Source organism: Pseudorca crassidens, chromosome 10, assembly GCF_039906515.1.
Source record: "Pseudorca crassidens isolate mPseCra1 chromosome 10, mPseCra1.hap1, whole genome shotgun sequence".
Classification (NCBI taxonomy): Eukaryota; Metazoa; Chordata; class Mammalia; order Artiodactyla; family Delphinidae; genus Pseudorca; species Pseudorca crassidens.
The window spans coordinates 104,201,175-104,226,777 of NC_090305.1; the positions used below are offsets into that span (position 1 = coordinate 104,201,175).

At 52.8% G+C, this 25,603-nt stretch overlaps 2 protein-coding genes across 5 annotated transcripts in view; one reads left to right on the forward strand and one right to left on the reverse strand.

The window, feature by feature from the left end:
• The window catches only part of XPC (XPC complex subunit, DNA damage recognition and repair factor), a 35,378-nt gene extending 34,697 nt beyond the window's left edge, over window positions 1-681 (forward strand). For both annotated transcript variants that reach the window (XM_067755597.1, XM_067755596.1), the window contains exon 16: window positions 33-681. In XM_067755597.1, the coding sequence (XP_067611698.1) occupies window positions 33-242 (210 nt within the window). In that variant the 3' untranslated portion in view covers window positions 243-681. The remainder of the gene's footprint in view (window positions 1-32) is intronic.
• TMEM43 (transmembrane protein 43) lies at window positions 559-25,531 on the reverse strand. 3 transcript variants are annotated; one of them, XM_067755600.1, is made up of 12 exons: window positions 14,727-15,026; window positions 13,352-13,501; window positions 12,448-12,582; window positions 11,770-11,864; window positions 10,945-10,994; window positions 10,621-10,690; window positions 9,809-9,879; window positions 8,699-8,820; window positions 8,361-8,435; window positions 7,768-7,869; window positions 6,289-6,406; window positions 559-1,200 (listed from the first exon to the last, which is right to left on the reverse strand). In XM_067755600.1, exons 1-12 carry the CDS (start codon window positions 14,769-14,771, stop codon window positions 1,178-1,180), a joined length of 1,056 nt encoding a protein of 351 aa, XP_067611701.1. In that variant the 5' UTR covers window positions 14,772-15,026; the 3' UTR covers window positions 559-1,177. The 3 variants fall into 3 exon arrangements, with proteins under 3 accessions (XP_067611701.1, XP_067611700.1, XP_067611699.1); XM_067755599.1 differs by lacking the exons at window positions 559-1,200; window positions 14,727-15,026 and adding exons at window positions 1,666-3,624; window positions 25,335-25,531; XM_067755598.1 differs by lacking the exon at window positions 559-1,200 and adding an exon at window positions 1,666-3,624 and having other exon boundaries at window positions 14,727-15,018.
• Window positions 25,532-25,603: the final 72 nt, after the last annotated feature.

A 25,603-nucleotide genomic window follows, 5' to 3' on the forward strand; every position in this document is an offset into this window, starting at 1 on the left:
CTTGACGGGGCTTCCTCCACTGTCCCCCCCAGAGTGAGGAAGCCGCTCCCCACGCAGACGCAGGAGGAGGACTCTCTTCAGACGAGGAGGAGGGGACCAGCTCTCCAGCGGAAGTGGCCAGGATCCTGGCAGCCTCCTGGCCCCAAAACCGAGAGGTAGAGGAGAAGCGGAAGTGCCCCCGGAAGAGCAGGAGGGAGGAGAAGGAGGCAGCTTCCCACCTGTTCCCATTTGAGAAGCTGTGATGTGAGTGGTCACCTCCTCAGTGGCTCAGCCGTGCCCCAGACCTTGCTCCCGGATAGATCCCTCCTGCGTCTGACACGCGTGCTGTTGCAGACTCGGGCCCCTTCTCTGCAGGCCCCTCGTTGCCCTCAGTCAGGTCCCTGAAGCCGCCTGACGCTGTGGGGGGAGAGCAGGTCAGCGCAGGCCGTCTCAGGGTGACATGGCTGGACCTACATTCCCAGGTAACACTTCGTGGTGGCAGAAGACTAGAACAAAGAGCTAAAGTCAGGAAAGGAAAGGACAAACGATGAGAATTAGAGAAATGTCAGGAAGAGTGGATCAGTGTTAAACGAGATTTTATTCATTACTGGATACATTTATAAAGCCTTATGCACTGTAGATATTTAGGAGAAATAACTTTTATAACATTTTGAGGAAAAAAATAAAGCATTTCTCTAGAAAGACGTGACTACGTTTTCTTTCAGATTTTACATCAGATAAGAACACTTGGATGACAGTGACTGTATACAGGTCGTGACTACATTAAAGATCAGATCTTGTTTTCCCACAGGCTGGGAACTTACCATTACACACATGGAATTTTTTTATTTCTATGTTTAATCCAGGAGATATGATTTAATCTTTGACAGGAGCCATTAAAATTTTGAGTCAGTTTTATCCAAGGGAAACAAGCAAAATACTTGGGGTGTGACTCATGCAGCAAGAACTGGCAGGCAGGCTCCTGTTGTGAAACACATGGGGGTTGCCATGGAAACCGTCTGGTCTGGCACTGTGTGCACCAGAGCTGGCTCTCACCCTCCTGGAAGTGAGCACCGTGTTTTCTGGGAGTTGAGTCAAGAGCACTACCCTGTCTCTGCAGGAATAACTAGTTCTTCAGGCAGATGGCAGCTCCTAGGATGCATCTTGGAAATGGAGTGAAACCTCAGGTTTTGGAAAGTTACCACTCACCTGCTTCAAATCCTGTAACAAGGGGAAAGAAGTTCAAATTGCAGGGCGGACACTTCGCGGCCGCCCACTTCTTCAGGCGCTCGTGGGCTTTATCTCACTCCATAGAGAGGCACTGTCCCCGTGTCACAGATGAGGAAGCTGAGGCTCAGGTCACTGCCATGCCTAGCGTCACACAGCTCGTCAGCGGCAGATGCGGGATGCCTTTTGTGCCGGGTCCCGCCGGCTCCCTCCCACCTCTGAGAACGATCTGAAGACCGGCAAAGGTGGGAGCCGCGTAAGTCCACACAAACAAGAGCAGGTTTCTAAGTGCTAGAGATACTGAGGTGCCTTCTCAAAAATTGAAACCAATTTTAACCACTGAAAGCAATTTAGAACCTAAGTTCCAAAAATTCATAGGGTTCTTAATAAATTCTATGGCTGAATTCTTTCAGACAGAAATTTCAGACAGAAAGCAAAAAAAAAAGGGATAATGGCGAGTTCCTGTATCAAAAGATATTTCGAAATTTATTTTGAACTTTTATCAAAAATACAAAGATAATACAAGTTTCGTCATGATTTCCCAAAGGCCTGATATATTTCTTAACATGATTTTGGTCTTTAAGAACACTTGAAATTGGCAGTAATTTAAAATCTGTGCCAGAAAAATATTACACAAACCAAATATCAAGGATTTTGTATTTAGCCATCATCTCGTCACTGTGCTTTCCAAAAGCATCTTTAAGAGTTGAGAGATCGAAGAAACTGTTCATTTAACAAGCAACAGTGAACAACACTATTTCAGTCCTTAAACCCAGATAACTCATCGCTGGGGCTGGCTGTTTTGAACATGAAAAATCTCAGTTTGTACCACAAATGCCCCAGGACAACGAGAGAGCTTATTAGCTCTTGAGTTTCCGAAGTTCTAAGCCCTATTCAGCTGCCAAATACTTATTCCACTAAAGCAGCCACTCCCAGCAAAACACAACAGTTTCCAAATAGTTAAAAGGTAAAGGACACACAAGTCTTTTAAGACATCAGTGTTACAACATACTTGATCTTTCAAAGGGTGTTGAGAGTAGTTGGGAAACTTAAACTCTGTGAATTAAATAAGCATGGGTAGATACGATTTAGGAATAAAGCTGTGGATACTGAACACATAAATCACCCAGAAGCAGCCACTTGAGACCCAGATGCTAATGTCAAAAGCACACCTGTGATGAACAGAGCCAGGCCAGAGAGCTTTCCAATCTGCAGCCTCTGACGCCTGATTTTGGTTGGTGGGTGGGGTGTCACCACGAAGGAGCCCACTTAGGATAACTGAGTAAAAACTCAAAATCATCTTCAAGAAAATCTGGGTTTTGATGCCAGAGGATGGAAGGAAATGCCTTTCTCTCCCGGATAGAGACGAGCATCTCCTCCCAGAGGGAAAACGAGCCTTTTGCTAACACTGGTTTCAAAGCACCTGAAGCTTTGAAAAGCTTCTCAGGGACCCAGAACACCGACAGGTAACTTTCTCAACCAGGTAAGTAACAGCCCCACTGAACTTTCTGTGCTCTGAACTACCTTCAACTGACAGATGAAAGGGTTTTTTTCTGTAACAGTCTGAGACGTAAATCATTCCAGAGGTGTTTGTTTTCTACATCTGACTTGAAACTGCCCCCTCTTAGGGCAGGTCGGGGAGCTATGTGCAGAGAAACGAAGTGGCAAGAAACAACCAGGCCTGTGGGGGTCCTACACGCCACAAAGATTCTGCCAAATGGTAATGTGCGTGCAAAGCCCAACAAACGTCCACCTTCCTCATCACCACACCCCCCGGTTCTCTTAAGTACCGAATCAAGCTCCATGCGCAGAGTGGGTTTGTGGCGCCCCTGCTGCCTTGTCCTGGGAGGCGGGCACGGCGGTGGCTGTGGTGGAGCCTGACACCGTCCCCAGGGCTGAGTGTCACCACGGTGGCAGACATCAGCTAAGTGAAACACGCAAGTGGCCGCACGGCCCCAAGAGAAGGAAAGGAAACAAGCAGGAGGGCGCGTGTCACGCTGCCAGACAGGAGCCGCCTCCTGCCACCAAAGCTGCCCGCTGGCAAGAAGGGGTGCGAAGTGCTAAGTGATGGACGCCAACCCGACACCCATGCACACTGCCAAGGCTGCCACCTGAGTGGGGCGCGTGCGGAATCCAAGACCGACGTGGGTTTGGGGGAGGGGATGACCTGGGTCCCGAGGCACAGGCAGTGTCCAGTGGGTGCCGGAGCCCCGGCTCACTCCAGCTTTTTGGCCGGTACCCGTGTCCGAGCAATGATGATGGGCACCAGGGCCAGGCAGCTGATGACAAGCGCCCACAGGGGCCGGTGGAAAAGCCAGCCAGCGGCCACGGTCAGCAAGGTCAGCGAGGTGGCCACGCATAAGGCAAAGGCCTTCAGGCCAATGTTGACCAGGTCTCGGAAGATGGGGAACCAGTCCACTGTGGGGAAGAGAGAGGTAGTGAGGCTTCCCAGGCCCCCGTGCTCTGCTGTTCTCCCCGCCCCGCCAGCCACTGTCTCTGGACCAGGTGGGGAGGAAGAGGAAGTGGTGGCGGGGCATGTGGCCTGAGGGAGCTGGGAGGTCACACGAGGAGGAGCCCTGCTCCTGACTGCAGCCCGTCCCAGCCCCAGGGAGGGCGCGTGGTCGTGCTCTGAGACCTTGTGCGCTGAGGGCAGAACGGAGACTCTCCGGGGATGGTGGCAAGCACCTGGCTGCTGCCCCTCACAAAGCAGGCCGGGCCAAACCCCCTGGGGGGCTTATTTGGGCCCCTCAGCCCTTCCTGGAGGGACCTATTCGGTCACCCAAGCCGTTACCAGTTACCTGTGCACCCAGCTCCATGGAGGGGCTGAGGGGACTCAACAGGCCCCAGCCGCCCACCTCGAGGACCCTGCAGTCTACCGCCCAACGTGATACAGTCTCGGATCCGTCACCCCTTGTGGAATTAGCCGTCCTTGGCCTCCTGGCCTCTGCAGGCAGGCGTTCCATAGCCATCATCCACTGGGGGGATCTGCACTCAGTTCCCATGGGCCAGGGGCCTGGTGCCGCTGGGTCTGCACGGCCGGCCTGGGTGTCTGCCACGACGGCAGGGCCCCCACAAGCACACGTCACATTTGAGCACTGACCATGGGACCATGTGTTGCACCACACCATGCCCACCCTGTAAGGCCGGTACTGATCTTTTTTTTTTTTTTAATTAATTAATTTTTAGCTGCGTTGGGCCTTCGTTGCTGCACACAGGCTTTCTCTAGTTGCGGCAAGCGGGGGCTACTCTTCGTTGCAGTGCGCGGGCTTCGCGGGCTTCTCACTGTGGTGGCTGCTCTTGTTGCAGAGCACAGGCTCTAGGCACACAGGCTTCAACAGCTGTGGCACGCGGGCTCAGCAGCTGTGGCACATGGGCTCTAGAGCGCAGGCTCAGTAGTTGTGGCGCACGGGCTTAGTTGCTCCGCAGCATAGGCCGGTACTGCTCTCAACCTCAGTTCACCCACAAGATCACTGAGGCCTGGGAGTTAAACTTACAGCTAGAAGGTGGCATAACCAGGATTTAAACTTAAGACTGTCTGAGTGGGACTTCTCTGGTGGCGCAGTGGTTAAGAATCCGCCTGCCAATGCAGGGGACAATGGTTCGAGCCCTGGTCCGGGAAGATCCCACATGCCGTGGAGCAACTAAGCCCATGCGCCACAACTACTGAGCCTGCGCTCTAGAGTCCGTGAGCCACAACTACTGAGCTCGCGTGCCACAACTACTGAAGCCTGTGCACCTAGAGCCTGTGCTCTGCAACGAGAAAACACCGCAATGAGAAGCCCATGCATTGCACTGAAGAGTAGCCCCCGCTTGCAGCAACTAGAGAAAGCCTGTGCACAGCAACGAAGACCCAATGCAGCCAAAAATAAATTTAAAAAAAAGACTGTCTGAGTGCAGAGCCTCAGGTCTTAGTCTCTGTGCTAAGCCCAGAGAGGACAGCGAGTCCGTACTGTTGGCTGCGTGGCCTCCGGGGCCCGGAGCAGCGTCCTCCGCACAGCAGGCACTCGGAAAGTGCTCATCACAGGAGTGGAGGTGTGAACGGGCGCCCTGCGCTGCAGATTCCTGAGTCCCTCCCCTGCACTGTCCCTCTGTGCTCTCATGTCTGTTCTGACTCTGGAGGATCAGCCTTCCAGTGTGGAGAGAACCAGTCGGAGAGTCGAAGGAGGGCCCTATGAGACAAACTTGATGGTGGAACTGGGCTCTGAGAGGAAAACAGCCTGTCCAAGGTCACAGCCACGATGGACTTAGCGATTGTGCCCAAGACGCGGTTGCCTTTCTGAGTACAGTTCAGCTGTCCAAGGGAAGCAGCCTTCCTTTCCCTTCACCTCAGTTTTCCCAGCTATAAAATGATCTGACAGTCTGCGTGTACTGCAGCCAGACTCTCCCCAGCTGGAGAGGGTAAGCGGGGGACGGGTTTCCGGGCCCAGAGACGGTGGACAGAACCATCTCACTGGACAGGGCGTCCCCCGAGAAGCCCCATCCTCCCAGAGAGCGGCCAAGGCCCAGCACTCAGTCACCCCAGGCACTTGGTCCTCCTGAGCCAGGCTGGGCTGCTTGGGCAGCTCTGGGGCTCAAGCGGGCCAACCCCGGGCCCTGGGCAGCCCGGCACGCTCTCCCTTGCGCTCCAGACTTGCCAGCGGCTGTGCCAAGTCTAGCCCAGGATTTGGGGTCGGGGTGAAGCATAACAGTTCCTGAGTGTTTCCTATTTGCCAAACATTTCACAGAACTCTGCAAATTAGGTGTGAGGAAACCGAAGCCAGGCCAGGAAAGGAATCCAGAGCTCTGTTCAGGCCTGGCATGGGCCGGCCAGCCTCCTCAGCACGGCTATTTGGTTGTGCGATGAAGGGGTGAAGGGGTGAAGGGCTGAGGGGATGGGCGGGTGGACGGAGCGGGGAAACCCGCAGCCTCGGGGGTCAGCATCCGCCCGGTCTTACGCTGGAAGCATCCTGACCCACATCCTGCTTCCCCTGCTCTCTCGTCCCAAAGCCTTGGGGGCACAGGATGGGCTAAGTGCCCCCCACCAGGCTGGAAGGGAGAGCGGCGGCGGGAGAAGCCAAGGAGGCCCTGTCTCTCCCCACCTACCCAGAGTGTAGAGGATCCGCGTCATGAGGTTGAGGCCCACAAACATGGCTACCCAGCCGGCCGCCCGCAGGCCCCACGTCTTCATGGAGTTGCTCTTCTGTTCCCGACGAAACACCTCCTGGAGGACAAGCGGGGAGGGGCCGTCACGTCTCAGCTCCGGGGGTCACCAGCCTACCCAGTCGGCAGGGCCAGAGCCGAGGGGCCCGGGCTGACCCAGGAGCCACTGCATTTCTGGACAGACCAGAAGGAGGAAAGGGCACTACCCAGGCCTACGTGCCTCGCCCACCTGGCAGCACAGAGCAGGCAGGCTTGGGCCCTCAGATCACAGCCCGCCTCCTCCAAAAGCCACCAGCCCACCATCTCACCGAATAAACCTGACCCTCCTGCCGCAGCAGCGCCTTCCAGGGGTCATCTGTCCTCACGCGGCGTCAAGCCACGAGCCCCAGCACTCCTCTCTGGGGGGCAGCTCTGAGACCGGGGCCCCACCTGCGGGAGGCTGGAGCCCCGGGACAGAGGCCTGGGCTGGGCCTCCTAATTCTAGAAACTCCCTGGGGCCCTGAAAGCTGCCTGAGAAAGGGTGACTCACAGTCACCAGGCTGGGAGGGGCCAGCCCTGCCTTGAGGTTGGTAACTGGCTACTGGGCCGCAGCCTGACCACACCCTCGTCCCAAGCTCAAGAAGAAGGCACAGCCCAGCGCCTCCTGGACTGGGGGCCGAAGGGAGAGGACGACAGCTGAAGGCCCAATAAGCGGGTCAAAAGGTCACAGCTAAGCCCTGCCGCCTGCCCACTACCTTAACCTTCCAAACCCTTATGGGTTGAGAGGGCAGGTTTAGGACAGCTCTCCACGGACATGCTGTGCTCATCAACAACATACAAGCGCATTTTCTGCTACAGAGAAGGATCTCGTGCCTGGACAGGAGAGGCTAACTTCTAAGGCAGGCACTGAACTAATGGCACGTCTTTGCACCCCTTCTCCTCGGGGCTTGGGTGAGGCGTGACCCCGTTTTACGGATGGGGTGGGTGCCCTGGTCTCTCTGGAGGCACCCGCCCTCACTCGCCTGGTCCTGGGGCCACGTAGCTCAACCCCTTCACCCCAGCTCACACAGCCTTCACGGGCCTCTGCCCGCCCCTCCCTGGGTAGGGCCACCCGGCGTCCTGGCCCCGACAAGGAGGGCCCTGGCCTGCTAGCGCGACTGGCTGGCCCCTTCTCTTCACTTGGGACTCAGCAAAAACATCCCCTGCTGCCCACTGCCACAGGAGGTTGCTGTCTCCATGTCTGTGAGCTCAGCGTCTGCCCCTCACACCAGGCTGCAGGGGCCCTGCCCACTGCTCCCCACTTCGGGGACGTGGGCTGCACACACAGGGAGACCTAACCCCTTCTACAGCTTTCTCTGGCCTCGGGGCCTGGGTCTGCCTCCGTGGTGGCAATCTGTGACATGCCACTGGAGGGCAGAGCACAGGTGCACAGTGGCCACTCACCTCTGCTGAGATGTCCCCGTGGTGCAGAAGCAGCAAGGTGTCCCCGGACTTGGTGGAGTACGGGACCAGCTGGTCGCCCCGCTGCCGGGCAATCACGGTGACCTGGTCAGAGAATTCAGGCTTAGAGCTGCGGGGCAACCACCCGCGGGCCCAGCTCCCCTCCTCACCATGTGCCAACGAGGCAGCTAGCGGGAACACCCACGCCACCCCGAGCCTCCGCCTCCACGTCGGCCCAGGGGACGGTGGCTCCCGTTTTGCTGCTCCGTCTGAAGCTCCAGGGAGGACCCCGGGCAGAAGCGCGTTTCAGGGCTGAGCAGGGGCTGGGGCCGGGGTGACGGGGTCAGGAACGTGGGACCGAGTCTCTACAGAGCAGAAGCCGGGGTTGGGGGCAGAGGGACTGCACGTGATTGAAAGAACCTCATCGGGCCCAGCTGCGAGACCCCCAGCACCGCGCCCTCAGCCTGGGGCCCATGGACGTGCACAGGGCACGTGTGCACACGGTGGGGGGGGGGGGGAGCGCCCATAGCCTTTGCTTGGGCCCCAGCATCTGCGCCCAGGAAGGCCCCCCTGAGTCGGCCCGGGGAGCTGATTACCACGTGAGCTGGGCCCAGGTTGGGGTCATCGCCGCTCAGCCCTGCGTAGGAAAATGAGACGCGCAGGTCTCCGACCTGGGGTGAAAGAGAAGCAAGTGAGGGAGGCGGGAGCTGTCAGCTGGGCCCACGGCGTGCCCCACTCCCATGACCTCTGCCCTTTCCCAGGTGGCCCCATCACCCGGAAAGTCTCTCCCCTCCAATTTCCCTGGCCGAGTGTAGCTGTGATTCACCGGAACCGGACCAGAGTCTGAAGCTGCGCTCTGAGTCCCACGCGCTGTCGGGGGTGGGACTCTGGGGCCCTGACCTCTGCCATCTGAGCGCCCAAGCCCGCTGGGTACCTCGGGGTACTTGGGGTTTTCACTGTGGTAGAAATAGTCCCCCCGGCGAATGATGTCCACGTGTGGGTCCTCCAGCTTGGACAGACTCAGTGGCTTAAAGTTGTCCACTTTGTCGATGAGGCCTGAGAGAGGCGGGCAGTTAGAAACAGTGCTGAGTCCACTGCAGCTCCTGGCTGCAGACCCTCGGCCTGACGGCCTTTCCAAGCACCCTCACAAGCCCAGCCATGCAGCCACCTCCTGGCTCGCCCCCTGGGCGTCCACACACGCCGTCTCCCACCCGGAGTCCCCCTCCGACTCCGTTCTTCCGCAATGCCAGCCCCCTTCAGTCTTCAGCTCCTCCAGGAAGCCTTCCCTGTCCCCTCTTCCCCTCAGCTCCGCAAGGGCCTTAGCCTGGCAGCCACTCCACCGTGGGTCTGGTCATCTGTGTCCAGGCCTGGCTTCCCTGCTGCAGCAACAGCACGAGGCTGGGGCTGGCTGGCATGGCTGGCACCAGCTGAGCGCCAGAGCAGACAGCAGACAAGCCAGGCCCCGGCTCACACAGTCTCTCCCCCGTCCCCCTGGCTATCTGCCACCTAAGTGTCTTCTCTCCCTCCTTCCTGGGTCAGGCCCAGGGACTGAGACCCAGGGACAGACCCCCAGGAGTTTCTGCGGCCAGTGGTGCCACCCTGTCCCTTGCAAGCCTCTCTTTAGAGTCCCTTCGGGGCCTGTGATGAACCGGACGACCCCGGGCACAGGGCTGGGTGCCAGTGGGGCTCAGAAGTGGAGTCCTGGGGCCTTCTCTGCGCTGCCGGCTCCAGGGCTGCCAAGCAAGGGCTCTCAGCTCTGCCTCGTCAGCCCGATAAGAACGCAGCACCTAGCAGCTGCTCCCTGGTATGGGTTTCAGGAGGGCTTCTACATGGTTCCCCACCTCCTGGGGACACACCTGCCCTCTGGCCTCGGCCCAGAGTACAATGCTGGAAAAGCTCCGGCTGACTCCATGCCCAGGACAGCAGGGGACCCCTTTAAGCATCTGAGGACTGAGTGCTAGGGCCCCGGCTCCTGGGAAGCGGCCAGGTGAAAGTGCAGGGACCCGGGTCGATGCTGGCTCACCTAAAGGGGCCTGAGACTCACCCGCCGAGAGGAAAAACCTGCCGATTTGGACGAAGGGGGCTGTTGCGGTGAATGACTCCACGGCCATCGCACTGTGGGAGAGGGGGAGCTTCTGGTGAAGGAGGGCGCTGGGCAGGCGCTGCTTGGGTCCCTGTGGGTTGTGCTGGGCAGTGTCCCAACCCAGAGGGCTCCTGCACGTCCAACCCAGCCCCACAGTCTGGTCTTTCCCCCTCTGCCTCTGCCCGGGAGGAGCAGGCTCCTCCGGCCTCCTGTCCCCCAGAGCTTCCTACCCTCTTGCCTGGACCCCTACCAGCATGTCCCATCCTGTCCCCCAGCCTTCAGATGGCCCTTCCACGGACTTCACACCCTCCTGACCCTTCCCAGCCAGGCTAACACCCAAACCCTACTGTGCACATTCAAGGCCCTCCCTGGCCCAGCCCAGTGTCACGCCTGTCTCGCCACCCCCATCCTGCCCCTGAGCTAACCTTCCTCTGCCGGAACCCCCGCAGGGCCGGGTCAAACGCTGCTGCCTCCTGAAAGCCCCTTCTGACTGTCCTCCCACCCACGCCAACCGCTGGTGACCCCTCCAGGCACTCAGTCCAGCCTTACACCCGTGACCTGTTTGAGGGGAGGTCGCCTGGGGCCAGGGGTGTCAGGTCTCACCTCTGTTCCTGGTGCCCAGCACAGGACCTGGCCTCGGAAACCTGTCCCACATTTTCATCAGCTCATGAGACAGAAGCAACTCAATCCCATTACTCAGATGAGGAGGCTGAGGCTGGGCACCTGCTAGTGGCCGACAAGGCTACGCTCAGGCCTGGGGACCTAGCTCTCACCTGGGGTTTTTGTGGCCAATCTCTCGGTCAAAGTTTCTGCTGTTGACGATTTCCGATCTCCATTCAGTGTCTGTTTCAGGCAGAGGGAAAAATGCAGAAACCATGGTAAATCTCAGGTTTGAGGCCCACTGGCCGCACGTCCTCTTATCCAAGCCTGTGACCACTCGGGAGCCAAAGGGGCGGCTACTGGAGCCTCGCTGGATGGATGGGAGAGCAGGGCTCTGAGGACCAGCACCCAAGGAGCCTGATGCTTGGTGAGGACAGAGCCCACAGGTGTGCAGGGAGGTGCTCTGTCCGCCCGCAGGCCCGGGGCCCGGTACTCACTGTAGGAGTACCTCCTCTCTGTCTTCACCTGCCCGTCCTCGGTGTATTCCCTGCAGGGAAAGCACAGGCAGCACCACAGTCAGCCCATCACTCCCGAGGCATCCCCATCTCTAAGCATCTCCGGCTGGAAGCAACCTCGGGGCTCCCAGGTCAGACTCCCCAGATGGAGCAGGCTTGGTCCACACCAGCCCAGAAACAGGGTGCTCCCTGGCAAACAGGCAGCTCCAGGCCTCAAAGGCGCTCACTAGAGAAAAGAGCTTTCTCATCCTGAGCTGAAACCGGCCTCCCCTAGCTTGTGTCCCAGCCCTGCCCTGTGGGCTCAGCGATCTGCCTGTACCCTCTGCTCTGCGACAGCCCTGTGGAGGCCCCTGAGGCTGCCCTGCCCCAAACTGAGCCACCTGGGCTCCCCGAGTCCCCTCTCCACCCTCACTCTTAGTATGTGTGGTCGATGAGAGCCTGCCTGGGGCTCCTGTTAGATCCGATAGCACATGACCCAGGACGCCCCCGCCCCCGCCCCCCATGGAAGAGAAGATGGGACACAACTTGGCACAGGTCCGTCTGAGCCTAAGCTGGGGCAGCCCTAGACAACTTCCCCGGAAGGGAGCTAACCAAGCCCGCTTTCTCCTCCTAGCCCCTCTGCAGGAGATTCCTGCCCCCTCCAAACAAGACCATCAGCCAGTAATTGGGGGATAACTCGACATTTCTCTGATGGGAAGATTTTATATTTTAAATTTCCGAAGTGTCAAAGTGAGCGCCACCTGCACGTCACCCTAATCCCCACGCCTCCTTCAGCCCCAGCCAACTCTTCACCCGCCGGCCCCTCACCTGGACTCCTCGGTTTCCACCCATTGGTACATCTCCACGTGCCGCCGCAGCTTCACAGCCGGGAGGTAGACCCCGTAGTTTGGATCAGACAAGAGCTTCAGATAGAATCAAACAAGAAAAATAAAGGACAAGAATGCCCAGCTCGGGGGAAGCCGGGCTGGAGGAGGAACAGGTCCAGAGGGCAGAACAGCACAGAGAACTCCGCGGCTGCTCGCATGGGGAGACGAGGGAAGCTGCCCGTCCCGAGTGCTGAACCTGCAAGACTGTGACACGAGCCGCGTGCACAGCTCAGGCTGCTCGGCCCAAGTGCGCGGTACCCACGCAGCGTGTCGGGTGTTCAGACGGAAGACCTGGCACCAGACACGCAAATCCATCATCACTGTTAAAGCGCCTCTTTGTGAGGCTCTTGCTTCGGGCCAGAGACTGTGCCGGGAGGGTAGCTACTGAATCCCACCCAATCTTCAGAACCGGGCCCTGGTCTGTTACAATTATTCTCCCCATTTGACAGAGGAAGACACTGAGACTCAGGAAAGATGGGTCCACACGGCTGCTGAGAGATACAGCGGGAGTCACACCAAGTGTCCCCGTCTCCAAGGCCCACGCTTTCAAATCCTCCATCAGACAATATCCTGCGATGTGTCCCGGCCTCCGCGGGTCAGCAACCACCGCCAAGCCTACCTTAGACGTCCGCAGGGCCCCAGGGATGTGCACCAGCCTCCCCTCATTCTCTGGAGCCACACTGTGGATGCTGTCAGGGGTCACCACCAGCGAGAGTCCCTCAGCCAGCAAGGTCGCCGTCTTCACTGTGCGGCCCTGTGCACAGCGGGGAGTGAGGATTTCAACCACTGGACACAGCTGTGCCCTCTGCCTTGGGCAAGAGGAACCCAGGACGTGCGCTCTCCCAGGAAGGCCACCCGGCACCCATCTCAGCACCGCCCGTGCCAGGAAGAGCTGCTGCTTCTTCTGCCCTGCACCCCTCCCCCATTTTCCTCTGCCTTCTCTGCCCCTTCCCTCCTGCTTCACTTGGGGCGATCGCACACCTGTTCAAATCATGTGACCCAGGCCTCGGCAATCACATCCTGTGTCCACTGGCCACAGGCAGCGGTTCAGAGAGAGGACTGAGGCCACTGAGGGATCTCCCTGCGACTTTTGCTAAACTGATTTAGAAAGAGATGGTTCCTCTTTTCCCGGGGGTTGCTAAGCTGCTTGGATGTGACCCTGGAGTTACGGAGCCACATTTGCCACCACAAAGGAAGAGCCTGCCAAAGAAACATCCACAACAGAGAAAAATGGGCAAGAGATGGAGGAATGGAGATTCCTAGTGACCCAGCATGAACGCCTGGATGCAACCGTGCCTGAAACTGACGCTACCCAGGATTGCAGGTGTGCGAACAGATCCATTCCCCCTCCTGCTTACATCAGCCGTGAGGTGGGTCACAAAAGAAAGAACTCTGATTAATTCAGCTCCTGCCCCCATAAGATCTAGACCCTTATTACCATATCCAGCCTCCGAATTCACAGCCTTTGCTCCCTGATACTGCAGGGACCCTCAATCTGCACAGAGGGACTCCGAACATCGTACCTCATTGGTAAAAATTAAGTAGAAGGAGAGCAGGAAGGTCATGAGCCCCACAAACATTCCACCCGAGGTCTCACTCAGCCGCTCCAGGAAGCCTGGCTGGGACTTGGTTGTAATTCTGACATGTTCTTTCCTGTTACTCGTACTGGAATACTGAAAAAAGACATAAAAAAAAAAAAAAGAAAGAAAATTGGTTTTCAAAAAATAAATTGAATTTTGCTATTTATTTATACTTTTTTTTTTTTGGCTGCGTTGGGTCTTCGTTACTGTGTGCGGGCTTTCTCTAGTTGTGGCAAGTGGGGGCTACTCTTTGTTGTGGTGCGCAGGCTTCTCATTGCAGTGGCTTCTCTTGTTGCGGAGCATGGGCTCTAGGCGCGCGGGCTTCAGTAGTTGTGGCTCGTGGTCTCAGTAGTTGTGGCTTGCGGGCTGTAGAGCACAGGCTCACTAGTTGTGGCGCACCGGCTTAGTTGCTCCACGGCATGTGGGATCTTCCTGGACCAGGGCTCGAACCCGTGTCCCCTACATTGGCAGCTAGATTCTTAACCACTGGGCCACCAGGAAGTCCTATTTATACTGTTTTTATTGAATTTTAATTCTGTATGTTAAAAATGCACAGACCAGGCTTCCGTGGTGGCACAGAGGTTGAGAGTCCGCCTGCCGATGCAGGGGACACGGGTTCGTGCCCCAGTCCGGGAAGATCCCACATGCCGCGGAGCGGCTGGGCCCGTGAGCCATGGCCGCTGAGCCTGCGCGTCCGGAGCCTGCGCTCCGCAACGGGAGAGGCCACGGCAGTGAGAGGCCCGCGTACCGCAAAAAAAAAAAAAAAAAAAAAAAATGCACATTCCAAGTGTTTGGTTTTGACAAGTGCATACCCCATGTGTCAAGACACAGAACATGTCTATCACCCAGAAGGCTCCTTGTGCCCCTTTCCTGACACTACTGCCTCTCCCCACCGCCCAGAGGTAACAACGATTTGAATCCGTATCACTACGGATTAGTTTTGCATCTTCTAGAACCTGGTATGAATGGAATCACCACACAGCATCAACTCCTTCTGTCCAGATTCTTTAACTCAGCGTAACGCTTTTGAGGGTCATCTATGTCACGGTATCAGTAATTTGTTTCTTTTTATGGCCAAGTAGAATTCTACCCACGAGCATATCACTTCTGTTGATTCACTCACCAGTAGATGGATACCCTGGTTGTTTCCAGTTCCTAGCTATTATGAAGAATGCTTCTGTGAACACTCATGTACAAGTTGGTGAAATAACGTTTATATTTTAAGGCAGGACACGAAAATTTAAACATAAAATTCTGTGTCCACTTGGGCCTCTTCTCTCCCTCCCTAACATGCAGTCTGCATCTGCATTACACTCACCAGACTTCTCAAAGACAGGAGCGCCTGCTCGACCATAAAGCCCATTTTTTTTCCCTTTCTTCTGATGCTAGCAATGTAACTTCTTAAAACAACAGCGTTCTTTCCCAGCCCTGCAGGGGGTCATGATGACTTGCTGCTCGCTTTGTACACGTACCACTTGGACGATGTATCCTTGGTGAACTTTATGTAGATCAGTATGGCATTTTCATTTACGATCCTTTGTCCCAAAAATGTACATGACTATGCCTTCGACCTCTAGCAGGCGAAACAGTTCTCAGAGCTTCTGAGAGTCTGGGTCTCAGAACTCCTGGGGCATAATCCTGTTTGGCTCAAATAAAATGCCCTTTTTTCTTTGTCACTTGATTGTTGAATTTTCGTGGACATTTTCTTGGCGTAGGTGGCGGGATATCAGAGACAGACAGCAGAGGACACCTGGAGTCCACCCCAAACGGGTGCTTGGTACCAGCATAGGCCCTTGGAGCCCCACTCCTCCGTATTCCTCAGGCACTTTGGTGGGTTCTCCTGGTACCTGGACAGCACTGCTTTAAATGACATCCTGAGTTTTACTTGAGCTGTTTTTCTTGGGACTTGGAGTCCTAAGGGGGTACTGGAACATATCCTAGGCAGGGACCTCGGAGGAGCTTTGGAGTGAACGGGGTTCACTGGTCTCTTTTAAAAACTGACTTAAATTGGAAAGATTATGTATATACGGTCTGAACAAACTGCTAGTGAAATGAGAGACTGAGCATGTTCAGCTCCGAAGTAAAGGGACACTTGCTCCTTCCAGCCACCAGCCGTTCTCAGGCGACTGAGAACCTGGGGGAAGTGTCTGAGGATCAAGTCTCTTAACACGCATCGGTCGCCCAGGGAGTCCCACCACAACCACTGAGTTAAGTTCTGCTCGCCAGGTTCGCATCATAAAGGCTGATCACCCTGCGCTCTGAGTATCCACGGTGGTTTCAGACTGTCGGAGGGAGAAGCCAAGATGCGTGAGAATCAAGCTGACCCAAGGGGAAGCCCTTAGGGAGACAGACACACATTCGATCCATCACACCGCCCTCAGAAAGTTGTTCGGATCCTATCTGAATTGGGCTGCCAAATTAATAATGGGAAACCGTGCTCAAAGGCCAAACAGCCCCCTGATGGGCAGCCACTCTGGCTGGCTTCATGAAGAAACCGATGCTTTTGCAAACTCTTAAATGGCCAGGATGGAGCTCTTCTAACATTCCAACACTGTAGAGAAAGCTGGCTTGATAAAACATCTTTTCAAAACTCTGACCCTGAGAGAACAAAAGTATTCCTAGGAGAAAGCCTGAAGTTACAACTCTTCTCATGTCCCTGAAATGTAAACACAGCCCACATCGCCTGAGTCTACAACCTTGGCTTAATAGACTCTAAAACTGGGGAAAAAAACGGGCGGCGCGGGGGTGGGGGGCGCACAGTGTGTGCAAAGAGGAGGCCGTTGTGAAACTCAAGCAGGAAAACCAGGAGACTTCTGTCCGTGTCTGGCTGGATATGTGCATGTCTGCATGTATGTACGATCCGTCTCTAACTCCAAATGGTATTCTCAACATTAATTGGTAAAAGAGGTTTACTTAATTGACTTAAAAGTAAATGCATACAAATCAAATATTTCTAAATGTAATTACACTAGCCCGAATTTTTAAAGGATCACATAATCTAGGCTTAATCTTTAATGAATGAAAATGAGTCAGAATTGATGGTTTAATTAATAGACATGTCTTTAGAGTCAAACGTTAAGTGTAATACTTTAACTGTACCTAGGTTTACTGAAAGTTAATAAGCTCATGTTATCTCTGTTATAAAATTTGTCAACAAGAAAATTAACTTGGTATGATAATATTTTCATAAGTAATAAATAAGTTTTGGGGTGAACTCTTTAAGAATAATTTTGTTTTATGGTATGTCTGCTTAAAAACAGTTTCTCCAGATTTTTGGTGACTTGAAACTTCAGCGTTCTGCTAAATTAAGTCAAATGATGGAATTCACTGAATGTCTAGATCATTTTCTTAATAAGAAATACTGAAACATTAATTGCTAAAGAAGTCTATGTTTACCTACTTTGATCTCTTATTACAGAGAGATTAAACATGTTTGAGACTATTAGTAAATATATTCTGTGCTTTGTTGGAAGACAACTATAAAGTGGCATACATTTCTAAAAACTAATTTTGAAAAGGGAACCCTGAGAAAAGAGTTCTATGCATGGCCAGGACTTACTAAGATCAGACTGAATTTAATTAAATGAATGAAATTTGATATTAAAGGTGAAATGGTGAAAACTAGAGTTTGTTTTTTTCTGTTAAGAAGACAAAGTTCTCTTGAAATATTGATCTGCTTTTGATAACAGACTGTAAAGTTTCTTTAACTCTTAAGTAATCTTCTGTAACTTTCTGTATTTGCTTTTGAAATCTTTTACTAACACTTTGGTTAAGTGAATAAATATTGTTTCACAGTGACTTATGATTCTACTTAGCCAAACATTTAAAACCTCTTGATATCGTTCACAAACTTCCTCAAATCAAATTCTAAATGTTCTTTTGGCCTCCAGCTACCTTTGGGAAGCTTCAGAAGGCCCCTAAACAGCTCAAAGAGAAATATTTAAACTAATTAGGCTCATTTGGTATGTTAAATTACATGGGAAACATTGTCAAATGAGTAATGATAAATCTTGTTAGGTTATATTATATGGCTAAATATATTACTATAAACATTCTAGAAATTATATGAAGTTCCTAAAATTTGAAATGTCCTGGTATGTTGTCAGTCATGATTTACAGTATCTTAAAATGTTGTATGCCACAGAAATACCCAAATTTCCTTGATAACTACACTGTAATCAGGTCTTTAACCATGCTTTTAAGTCTTTTGTCATTTATACACAGTTATGCCTATACAATAACTGATGCTTTTACAAAAATGTTTGTAGATGACTTGCTGTTATGCTCCCAAATTAAATTAGACTCGGTAGCAAAAGGACCTCCTCCTTGTACGAGGGCTATTTCAGCCACGGCTCTCACATAAAGCCACTGAAGAAATAGTAATGGGGTCTCCTTTAACTATTTATGTCCCACACTCGGGTGAGTTTCTTCTAAACTCTCACCACCCTCAGCACTATTCTATAAGCCAGCTAGCTTCCTATGAAGTATCGTTGCTTTATGCTACCTTGGTTCCATGTAATAACCTTAACCCTGCAACTCTGCTTCCAGCACCACAGGAAGAAAACAACCATGACTGCGTTTTGTTAACCAATTATCTTCTTGCTTCCAGGAAGCCCATATCAGTAATGCTGATCTAATTTAATTTATAGATGGTCCTACTTAAGGGATGAGCACGGCATTAGGACATTACCGAGCTGGATATGCAGTAACGCCCACAGTAGACATAATGAAAACTTTTACTTACCAGGAACAAAGTCAGCACAAGCTGAATTAACTGCCTTAACTCTAGCTAAAGACCAGTTAATACATATTTATACTGACAGTCACCATGCCTCTGGAGTGACACATGACTTTGGAATGTTATGGAAACAATGAGGTTTTTAAGCTCTTCAGGACAACCTAATAAAAAAATGGAAAACAGGTTGCAGAGTTGTTGTTATACGACTGCCAATACGGTTAGCAATTATTGAAACCGTAATTTTCAATAATTTTCAGTTTTCACCTACGCCAGGCATTCCAAATCTGACAGTATGTAAACTAGAGGAAATCAGCTCGGTGACGCTCCCGCCCATGAGGCAGCTTTAAACACTCATCCTATCCAGCCTCCAGAACGGCCACTGCTCTCAGTTAACCCTGCTAACCCAGTAAAAGATTTCCTTCTACAGGCTCAAGAAATTGCCACTAAAGAAGAGAAACAAATATGGCCACAAAAAAGGGAATTCTGATCCCACCACAGATAAATGGTTTAGACCTGATTGAAAAAAAACCACCTAGTGTCTGGAGCACAACTGCCATCACTCCAGCACGCACCCCCTTTAACTCACTGTGCGCCTGAGAAAACGGTTTCTGGGGAAAACAGTATTCTTGGAAACTTGCCTCCACGGTGGTTCGAGGGAAACATTACATTATTGTCAGGGTCTCACTGAGGCACTTAGAAAACAATCAGTAACTAACTCTTTTTACAGCGAGCTCCCAGAAAACCCTACAGATCATGGATTATAACCTAGTGATTTTGTTTATTGGAAAGGACATCAAATAAATGATTCTTTGCAGCCACAAGGGTAAGAACCTTATCTGTTATTGTTAACTAATCCATGCTCAGCCAAACCGAAAGACATTAATTCATGGATTCACGTCTCTCATTTTAAAAAGGCCCCTCCACCTAAATGGACTTCGACCCGTTTCTAACACCCTGTTTCAACTAAGACAAGTACCACCAAGCTAGGATGAGGGGACAACAGCAGCAGACAACTGCCCCAAGAGTCCAGACCAGGCCTGCAAGACCCATCCTACCCATTCAATTGTACTATTTACCAAATGTCTGTCAAAACTGACAGCTACTGTTTTACTTCTAGCTATGCTTTTGCCCCAGGGTTTAAGATGGAAGGAAAATTCCTTAGTACAGCTGTTGCAAAGTATAGCTACCGGAGGCAAATTTAACCGATCGCTGGATCTGTCATCCAACTCTTCAGACAATACAAGGCCGACACAGGCCCTCATAACTCCTGTCATTGACTTTTCAGATGTTCCCAATGTTACCACTTACTTAGATCAACCTCCCTCTGGCCTAACCTTTCAGGTTCAAATTTTCTAAAGTGCTAATGTGTCCATGCCTTGTCTGACACTACACTACCCTCAGTCCTTAGGGACCAGACACAACTTACGCTAGTACCCACACCCCAGCCCCGCCCCGCCCCGAGCTCCATCTCTTACTTAACTTACAAATGTCTTGAAGAGAAAAACACAAGGAACTTGTGCCCACAACTCCCCCATGTCAAATACCATACAGACAGCTTTTGGAAAGCCTGCAAGAACGACCATGGTTTAATACCGTGTTAGCAAAACTTCCAATCGATGCGGCTATCCATGAGAGCTCTCTGGGAGGGAACACTTGCATCCCTAGGTTTTATCTTCTCATATGGTATTGGAACTGACACACCTACCCAAGGATGGGCACATAAATGTCTTAACAGCTGGCAGGTAAAAGGCTTTTTGTTTGTTGGGCATTATGTTACCCCACTGTCTATACAATGAGGCAGATGAACCTCCTTTCTCTCTCCATGACAGTCAAGAGATCCATGTTAGCAGGATATCAAGATATCTGGTGGCAAAGTCTTTTGGGAATCTTGAATCCTAGGGCAGGAATATATGTAAACAGAGATATGCTCAGAAATCTATCAGGCACCGTTGGTCAAACAGCCAAAGAGACTGCAAGCAGCACTGCAGCCCAACAGACATCCCTAAGTTCCTTAGCTCATGTAGTATTAGCTAACAGTGCTGCCTTAGAAAACGTATAATCTATAAACTGTTTCCCCATCAGCATACACCTCTATGTTTGTTTACTCTATAGGATTAATTTACTCAATTCTGAAGTTTCTACGATGGGAAAGTGATGTTGCAAAATCGAATAGCTCTTGATTTTTAACACCACCTTGCAAGGAGAAGCTTGTGCTATAACCCAGACTAAATGCTGCGTTTCCATATAGGATGAGTCCTCTAATACAACTCATTTAACAGCTCACATACCAAGTACAATTTCCGTACTGAAGGATCCCCTTCCTAGTCCAGGTGAAATCTCAGGGAAATGGCTCAACTCTGTGGATTCATGGCTTAAAGCTCTGCTTGTGACTTTGTTATTGTCGTTGGCTTTATTGATTTCATTTACAGAGTAATAATCTCTTGTGCCTCTTGTATATTCAAAACTCCAGGGACTTCCCTGGTGGCGCAGTGGTTGAGAATCCGCCTGCCAATGCAGGGGACACAGGTTCAATCCCTGGTCTGGGAAGATCCCACATGCCAAGGAGCAACTAAGCCCATGCGCCACAACTGCTGAGCCTGCGTGCTGCAACTACTGAAGCCCGCACGCCTAGAGCCCTGCTCCGCAATGAGAAGCCACCACAATGTGAAGCCCGCCCACCGCAACCAAGAGTAGCCCCCACTCGCCGCAACTAGAGGAAGCCCACGCGCAGCAACGAAGACCCAACACAGCCAAAAAAAAAAAAAAAAAAAACTCCAACTAAAATAACGATGTCTAACGATTTGACACTATTGATCATACCTGTAGTTCTATATAAGATAATAGGTATGCACAAGGCATATGCAGCGTAAAACTGGCATAAGTCCTATTGGACAATTGACCATCAGTCCTTGCCAAGCAGTTTACTAGCCTAACCCCCTAAAAGGAAAGAAAGAACCAGGCTATTAAGATCTGTCATCAAGGGAGAGGATGCAGGGCAGGTAAGCAACCACCAACCCCATCGAGGGATCAAATATTTGATCACCTAATGTATTCTACCAAAAGAGGGAAAAAGATGAAATGAAATTTATATTTTAAGGCAAGACATGAAAATTTAAGCCTAAAATTCTCTGTGTGCATTTGGGCCTCTTCTCTCCCTCCCTAACGTGCAGTCTGCATCTGCATTACACTGACCAGACCTTCTCAAAGACAGAAGCACCTGCTCGACTGTAAAGATTATTTTTTTCCCTTTCTTCTGATGCAAGCAATGCAACTTCTCAAAAGAATAGCGTTCTTTCCCAGCTCTGCAGGCAGTCATGGTGATTTACTGCTCCTTTGTACGTGCCTACTGGACAATGTGTCTTTGATGAACTTCATAGAAAATATCAGTATGTCATTTTGATGTTTGATCCTTTGATTTGAAAATGTACACGACTGTGCCTTTGACTTCTTTTTTTTAAAAATATGTAAGATACATTTATATAATGATAAGTGCAACGAAGAACATACTACAGGATAATGGGATAAAATGGCGGGGGTGGAAAGTGGAGTGGACTGGGGATGGCTCTTGAGACTTCAGCCAGTATACACAGCCTTGGGAGGAGGTTGACTTTTTTTTTTTTTTTTGGCTGCGATGGGTCTTCATTGCGACGTGCGGGCTTTCTCTAGTTGCGGCGAGCGGGGGCTACTCTTCGTTGCAGTGCATGGGCTTCTCATTGCGGTGTGTGCCTTTGACTTCTAACATGTGGAACAGTTCTCAAGAGCTTCTGAGAGTCTATCTCCCGGGTTATAATCCTGTTTGGCTCAAACAGAATTAACTTTTTTTCCTCTTAACTTGACTGTTAATTGAATTTTTGTCAGAATCTTCAGGAAAACATGTGTTTTCATTTCCCCTGGGCATTAGGTACATACCTAGGAGTGGAACTGATGGATCATAGGGAAGATGCATGTTTTTTAAGAAATTAGCAAATTGTTTTACAAACAGGTTATTGGAGATATATTTCTAATTCAGTTCAACGAATAGTGGCTGAGTTTCCTTAGGGCAGTGCCAGGCCTCACAGGGGTAAGAATGTAGGGGTGAGAGGCTTTAGGGCCATTGAGTCAGGGTGACAAACAGTGCCAGGCCTTGCTGAGTGCCTGGTGAGAGGCGCAGATCCAGTGTTAAAGGAGTGACCGCTTCCAGCTGGGAGGGTCAAAGCAGGCCCCCTGAAGGAGGGGGCATTTTGAGTGGGCTCTCAGAGGCGGACCCTGGGGTGAGGGCATCCCTAGCAGGGGGAACAGCGGCCTCTCTGCTCTGGCTGGGTTGTGGAGGGCATGGGGAGGAGAGGAGGGCAGCTAGGCGGCTCTAGGTGGGTCATGGTAGGCTGCAAACTCCAGAGTCAGTGGGTCAGGATTGTCCAGCCAGTAACAAAGCACAGTTCAGCGTGTCCGCTGCTGACCCAGAGCGTCATCATCCGAAGCAGGACTCTGGAGCCAGAAGGCTGGGTTTGAATGCAGGCTCTGCTACACAGCAGCTATGAGACCTTGGGCAAGCGATTTAACCCCGCTGTGCCCGGCACTTCCTCATGGGTAAAATGGGGCTAATAATCCAGTACATAGGGTTGTGGTAAGAACCAGAGGACATAATTATTGGATGCTCAGTGCCCAGGGCACAGGGAGCCCCATGCCGGTGCTGGCTGGTGGGAATGCAGTCAGCTTTCTCTATCACTGATACCAAGGCTGGGCCGGGCTGAGCTGACAAAAGCCACAAAGATGTAAGCGGTTCCCGGATGAGCATGCAGGGTAAGCTAGCCCATCCTGGCACTGGGGAGTCAAAGGAGAATCAAGGCAGTCTCTGCTTAAACGAAGCCATGTTCTCTGACTGTCGCTGAATGCCACCAGCCCAGGCCTGCCAGGGCCCAGATGTCCATTGCGTTCAGAAATGGTCTTGACTTTCCAGGCCATTTGGAAACATTAGTGGAGCAATTTGCTGCAGGCAGGTAGGTGACCATCAACCATCATCATGATGACAATGGCAAACACTCCAGTCTATCAGGCCAGACACGGACAAGCCCAAGGAAGGGGGCGCTATCACGACCCCATTTCGCAGGCAGGAACACAGAGGCTCAGCAGTTATACCACCAGTCCAGATCACACAGCCTCTAAGAGATGAACTTAGGATTCAAATATGGGCAGCCTGGAGGCCACTCTCCTACCACTCTGCTCTGAACTGCGTTCCTCACTCCTTGGGAGCTCACTGCAGGCAGGCAGGCAAGACAGGAAAAGAAGCCAGTCCCGCTACAGCCAGTGCAGTCCCCAAGTCGATGGCTGGAAGGCCTGGCTTCCTCCTGGGCCTCCCCTCAGCACACAGCTAGGAGCCAACATCAACATAAGGGGCTCAAAGATGGCCTTAGGAGAAGAAGGTGCCCCTCAGGCTGGCGAGCGTGCAGAGTGGCTTGACACACCCAGCCCACATTCTGGACCAAATGCCCAGTAAACATGGATGTTCGTGGAGATTTCCTCCCTGCCCACTCCCCTACTCCAAGCTTCGAATCAATGAGCAGTGAGTGGTAGGAACAAGGGTCGACATACAGGCCCTGAAAATCACTTGCTGTGTAACACTGAGTAAGCTGCTCTACCTCTCTGATCCTGTTTACTCATTTATAAAGTGGAGATGGTAACAGTAACTCCATCACTGGACAGATTTTACAGTGATTAATAATCCTGTGGCCTCCTTGCTCCGCCCCATCATCTTCAGATCTTTCTTCCTCACGGGGCCTCGTGGCCCCTGTAAATGTGCACCCCACTGCTGGGTGAATCAACAAAGGTTTGGCAGCAGAGGGAACCCTAATTCATCTACATTCTTTGGCAAAGGTCAGGACCCAATGTATCCAAGGTCTCTGCCCACCAAAACTGAAGACAAACTGTTTTCTTTTTTACGTATTAAGTACCTACTATGCCCCAGACACTATGCTAAACACAGTCTCCCTTAAACTTCACAGTAACTGCTCCCATGAGGAAACAAAAATCCCAAGAGATTAAGGCCACACAGCTACTGAGGAAAAATCTGCATTTTCCCCCAGGTCAGCCTGACTCCAAAACCTGCCCCACACCTTCCCACGACCTGCCAAACTGGCTGTGAGACCCTGGGCAAGTGCCTTCCCCTGCCGGGGAAGTTCCTCATCTGTAAGATATGGTGGTGGCGGTATGGGGGCAGGCCCGTGTCCTGCCAGCTTGGGTCTCTCCCGGCAGCGGACCCTGCGTCTCACGGACCACCTCTAGGTGCGCCATTTAAGGTTTCTCGGACTCCCAGACAACTCTAATCCAGGCTGTGGGAGACACAGCCCTGGCTTCTCAGGGGGTGTGGGAGGCAGAGAGGGCGCTTGGGGACAGAGGAGGGGCCTGAAAAGAGCAGGTAACAGACCAGGGGAGAGTGGCTGGACACTCCACCACAGCAGGAGGGAGGGAGTGCCTGGGCTGGCAGGGCTGTGAGTTGGCTCCACACACACTTTCAGAGAGAAGGCGAGTGTGAATCACCAGCTCCTCCCATGCCCTGCACCCTGGCGGGAGGTGCCCCTCTGTTTGTTGAACGAATGTTGGGCTTAAATAGAAAGATTCCTGAAATACGGCTGGCTGCAGGAAAAAGCAGCCAGCAGCCGTTCCAGGGGCACCACCTTCGGCCAGGGCGTCTGCAACCAAATCCATGCTAGGAGGCAGACGGCCCGGCCGTAGGGAAATGCCCCCTTCTCCCCGTCGTCCTAACTCCTCCGCTCCCAAACCAGCCCACGTCCCTTTGCAGCAGCATCAGCCGGGGTTTACATACCCCCCTGGGGCGGGGAGCTCACCACCCGCCCGGACAGTGCGTCGCGGATCGGCTTCGCCACCGCCCCAGTGGACTGGCCTTCTCTGCGGCCCAGTCCAGCCCTCAAAGTCCTTACATGGGAGAAATCCGAGAACCCAGGCGAGAACTGGGAACGAAAAGAGAAGCTGCGGGGAGCCGAAGCCACACGTCCCGAGGCCCGGTCCTCGCCACCGCGCGCCCCAAGGAGTCCGGCCGAGCTAGGAGAAACGGACAGACGGCTCGGCTGCCAGAAGGCCCGGATACGGGAGAGGAAGGGGTTCACCGGGCAGGGGGCCGCGGCCCGCCCGCGGGGAGAGGGGACCGGGACACGGGGAGGCCTGGGTGTGGCCGGCGAACCAGAAGACACTCACGTTCGCGGCCATGCCGCGGCTGGGTCGCCGCCCGCCTCGCTCGGCTCAGCTCCGAGAGGTGCTTACGGCCGCAGCGCGGAGTCCCGCGGCCTCTCGCCTACCGGAGAGCGGCAAACAACCAACCGAATCCCAGAGCCCGGGACGCGCCACAGTTACCGCCCCGCGGGCACGAGCTTTTCGGCTCTCGCTCCCCGCGCCGCGCCGCCTCCTGGGAAATGTAGTCCAGGGTCGGGTGCACGCTCCAAAAGTAGCAACCTACCGGTACCTCA

What these genes read in the sequence shown, in the direction of transcription:
- TMEM43 (XM_067755598.1), bottom strand. Translation starts at nt 14,771, where the DNA reads ATGGGCTTTATGGTCGAGCAGGCGCTCCTGTCTTTGAGAAGTCTG. An exon ending in CAGGTTTTTCCTCTCGGCGG is followed by an intron (nt 8,821 to 9,808) that starts GTGAGTCTCAGG and finishes CGCCTCTCTCAG; the next exon opens with GCCTCATCGACAAAGTGGAC. An exon ending in ACGGGGACATCTCAGCAGAG is followed by an intron (nt 6,407 to 7,767) that starts GTGAGTGGCCAC and finishes CTTGTCCTCCAG; the next exon opens with GAGGTGTTTCGTCGGGAACA.